General features: G+C 41.1%; 1 protein-coding gene across 2 annotated transcripts in view; it reads right to left on the bottom strand.

Annotated features, from left to right (window-relative positions):
• The window catches only part of VPS13B (vacuolar protein sorting 13 homolog B (yeast)), a 631,834-nt gene that overhangs the window by 50,844 nt on the left and 576,598 nt on the right, over window positions 1–4,392 (bottom strand). For both annotated transcript variants that reach the window (XM_005879267.2, XM_005879266.2), the window contains exons 49-50: window positions 3,565–3,753; window positions 1,138–1,284 (exon numbers count right to left, since the gene is read on the bottom strand). In XM_005879267.2, coding sequence (XP_005879329.1) covers window positions 1,138–1,284; window positions 3,565–3,753 — 336 coding nt within the window. The remainder of the gene's footprint in view (window positions 1–1,137; window positions 1,285–3,564; window positions 3,754–4,392) is intronic.

The following is a 4,392-nucleotide window of genomic DNA, read 5'->3' as shown; positions in this document are numbered from 1 at the left end:
TGAGAGGCTGGCAAGTGAGGCGGGGAACGTTGGAGTCTGCAGCAAGCAAGCCTCGTGCTCGCTTCAGTGCCTGGCTGCCGGCCGCCATCTTGGCTGACAGTTAATTTGCATATACTCACTGATTAGCCAATGAAAAGGGTAGCGGTCGTACGCCAATTACCATGTTTCTCTTTTATTAGTGTAGATATGTTTTTATTGCTTTCTTAAGAGAGAAACATCAATCAGCTGCCTCCTGCACGTGTTCCACTGGGGATCGCGCCCGCAACCTGGGCATATACCCTGACTAGGAATCGAACCTCGACCTCCTGGTTCATAGGTCAATGCTCAACCACTGAGCCATACCACCTGGGTTGGTCACCTATTTATTTTAACAACACTTTAATGAACCAAGATAAAAATGTACTATTCTGACATTTTTGTAAATACTGCAATTCATGGTAAACGTAGAAGAATAAGACTTTCATCTGAATTTTACTGTTCTAATGTAGTATTTAGGAGCTGAAAGTAAGAGATAACGGTGAATGCAGACAAAGGTAAAGAAAGATAATACTTTCCTCCACGATAGTTTCAATAGCATAAAACAACAGCTACCATTTAGAATGCTCTGTATTTAAGTCCTTTTAAAATATCTTCCTTCTCTCTAAATATAACTTCATTTTAACTGTATAAAGAACTGCATAAAAATCCTCCTTGGAATTGTTTTCCGCTTATTCTGCCATGGAGATGTTGACATAAACGAGTTGGTACATTTTCACATTTACTCTCCGGGTGGACCCGGAGCTCAGTGCTCCCAGCCGCGGCGCAGCTGGGCCCAGCCCTGTGCCCACAGCTTCTCCAGGTGCCGCAGCCTGAGACCTGGGAGCCAGTCCTCAGGAGGACCTCCCGCCTGTGCTGCAGCCTCCCAGCGGACGGGGTGGGCAGTGACTCCGCGCTGTGTCAGGATGTGTCTGCTTGTTAATTACCTTGCAAGCACTGACCATGACATCCACAGTTTTAACTAAAGCAAGAACAAATGCATTTCTCTTTACCTATATTCAGCATTAGCTTTTTATTTGTTCTAGATTTTAAAAAGTTGATCCTACTTTATTGTAACTTACTGAAACTTAAGACAAGCCAATCACATTGAGAATCACTTACCTCTATTTCAGAATGGGGCTTGGAGACAGATAACTGTGGTTTATAAAATATTTGATATGGGGTATTATTGATTACTGTAGTCTTGTCTTCAATCTGAATAATCTGTATACCCTGCTGTACCATGGAGGAAATGCAGAACTGACACAACTGCAAGAAATTGGGGGAAGAGTACACTTGAGAACCTTATAAGGCATATAGAAATCTCCTGGCTATTTTTAAAAGGTCATTTTACCATTGGGTTTCCCAGGTCAGTACCAAGTTACCTTCTGCTCCAGAGTATTTAATAGAGTCCCCTCTCAGTTTCAAAAGTGCCCTGGCCCCTAGTTACTCTACAAACGGGGTGCTTCAGCAAACCAGTTAGTTTTGCTGCCACCATGTAGCAACCGATAGAGACTTGCTTTCAAGTTATTCCCTCACAAAATATTTATTTATAAAGCACCTTTACATAAACCAACGCCACTCATCTTTTTCAACATAAAAAATTCAACGAAACATTCCTCCTCTCTTCTTCGTGTGCATGAGAACAGCTGTCTCGCTGAATGCCTACCACGGACCAAGGGGAGTTCGGGAACTTTAATGCTGCTGCTGCTGCTGGCTGCTGCTAATGAAATCATAATGATTGGCCCTCATGTAGTGCCTTCTGTGGCGACCTGTAAGTACTTCATGCATATTAACTCACAGAACCCTCACAACAGCCACATGGAGTCACTACTCTTATCCCCATTTTACAGACGAGGAAAATGAGGCACAAAGAGGTTAAGAAACTCATCTAAGGTCGCAAATATAAAGAGGGTTGGAAACCATGCAGTCTGGTTCCATGGTGCTGCTCTTAATCACTACATGTATCATCTCACGACCTTACCATGTTATAGGAACTGGTGCTCAGAGAAGACATTATTGCCTAAAGGTACCCACCTAGCAAGTGGCACTATCAGGACAGCAGTTCTAAAAATGTGGTCTGGGCCCCATGGTCCGAGGGGGTGTCTTTGAGATCCTTGGAGGGGTCCAAAGGTCAAAACTGTCTTTATAATAATACTAAGATGCTATCTGTCCTTTCCACTCTAGTTCTCTCCTGAGCGCACAAACGGAGTTTTCTGGAGGTTATAGGATGTATGATGTCATCACTTTCATGACTAATGGAATGTATGTGTATCCTCATGCTTTAATTTTTTTGTTTCGATTTCTAATTTGATAAATATCAATAGGTATAACCCACATAAGCGAAAGATTTTGGGAGGTCCTCAGTAATTTTAAGGGGTCCTGAGAATAAAACGTTTGAGAATCGCTGCTAAAGAATAATGAGATATAAATATATAAAATAAATTTTCCAACAGTTCATTCATTCATTCACAAACATTTATTCAGCCTTTGCTGTGGCTACGCTGTGAGGTGCTGGACATATTGGGTGTCTGACTGTATATCATAACATTTTTTCCAGGTTTTGATGGTAGTTCTCAACTTACAACTATTCAACTTTGGGTGATTCACGCTTACAGCTCTTTGCCATTTACACCCATGTTCCAGTATTTTGGCCGGCAGAGCATAAACATGTGTTGCCCAGACAACTTTGAGGAAATGGATACCAGCCTTGAATATTGAAGAAAGACCAACTTCTTTGTATCAGAGAAATTTATTTTTAAAAAGTCACCAAGTGACCCTAACATTTCTTGAGAAACTTTTCAAAGATGCCTGTCAAACCTAACTTTGCCCACAGAAAGGCCACTGAATTATACTCCTCCCATGAAGTATTCCTTTCTTTTTCTGACTTGGGACAGCTAAAACAATGAAGATATGATTAAGTACAGCAGGAGACCCTGACATGGTACAACAGGATAGCGCACTTTCATACATAGAGTTTAATATGACTCGTCACTGTATTATTCAGCTTCATTGGTTTTCATGGACTTTGGAACATTTGTATTTAATTAATAACTGCTTAAGTATGTTTTTTTGTATTCAGATCTTTAAAGACATGGGTACCAGTCTCCCGTGCAAGGATACAGCTCCCTCTTAGAGCACAGGTTCTACGGGAAACCTGAATGGAGGTCGTCACTGCGCTCAGGACAGAACCTGTGTGGCAGGAGCCTTTGTCCTTTTAGGTGTTGCTCAGAATGTTAGCAACTCTACTTCCTCCTCTACCAGAAGGAGGCCAACTACAATCTGTGGGTATCTGTGACTACATCAAGTGACTGCTGAGTGTCCTGAGCTGGAGCAGTTATCGGGTAAATTATGTGACGCAGCTTTTACCACTGGCATAGGGAAAAACCTGTAAAACGGAGAGGTCTAAGAAATCACGTGTTTCACTGTTATAAATTGTCTAGAACAAGTAATACCAAAGAGGGATTAAAAAGAAAAGGGTGGGCTCATTTTAAGCAGGCTGAGGGGACGGCATGCTACTTGCCCTGACCCACACGACTTTGGTCCTACCTTCTGATGTCCTGGGAAAGCACCAAGTCTTATTTCAGCATCAACAAACCCTTCTTCGTCCAGTGACACAACTTCGCCATTCCCTCCATCTTTCCACTTTGGAGATGTCAGGTTATGAACCAGTTTAACTGCTCCTGACTTGTGCACAGTGTTGGTATTTGCCCAGTATATTCCAATTTGAAAAGCTTCCTGGAAAAATAATGCCTCAATTATAAAGTATTATTCTTAACTTTGATATTTTTATCTCAATTCACAGGAATTTTTTTTATATTATATAATAGGTCTATTTAGGCAAACAATTCCTTTATGGTTTTCTCTTTCTTTTCTTTTTCTACTTTCTTTTTGTAATGGCAGCACACATTTTATTTTAGGTCTCACTGTTTTCTTTGATTCATGGTGGAATTCATATTTATGGAAGAGGGGAATAAAACCAAACCCAAGCTGTAACTACCCTATAAATACCAAAGGCTTAAAAACTGAAAGTTTCATTTCATTTGACAAAAGAATAACATGCAACTTTAGGTCCATGGAGGTCAACATTCCAATTCCATAAGGTAACATCATCTGATTATTTTTTAAAAATGCAATTGAATAAAGATGTTTATGAACTGAAGTCCCCCCAAAAAGAACTCTCAAGTTGTTCCCTATCAGGAAAACATGTTACTTAGGTGTCCCTTGTACTCTATTTTCTTATAGATTTATGTGCCCTTTAAAATGAGCTAGCCTTACTGAGAAAATTCCCTGTGAGGGAACATAAATCTTCTTGTGAAGTTCTGTCTTGTGGTTAGGTCCCCCCCCCCCCCCCCCCCCCCCCCCACCTCCCCGCAC

Source organism: Myotis brandtii, unplaced genomic scaffold (assembly GCF_000412655.1).
Source record: "Myotis brandtii unplaced genomic scaffold, ASM41265v1 scaffold59, whole genome shotgun sequence".
NCBI lineage: Eukaryota > Metazoa > Chordata > Mammalia > Chiroptera > Vespertilionidae > Myotis > Myotis brandtii.
The sequence above is the reverse complement of the archived record's forward strand: the minus strand, read 5'-3'. Positions and strand labels throughout refer to the sequence as shown.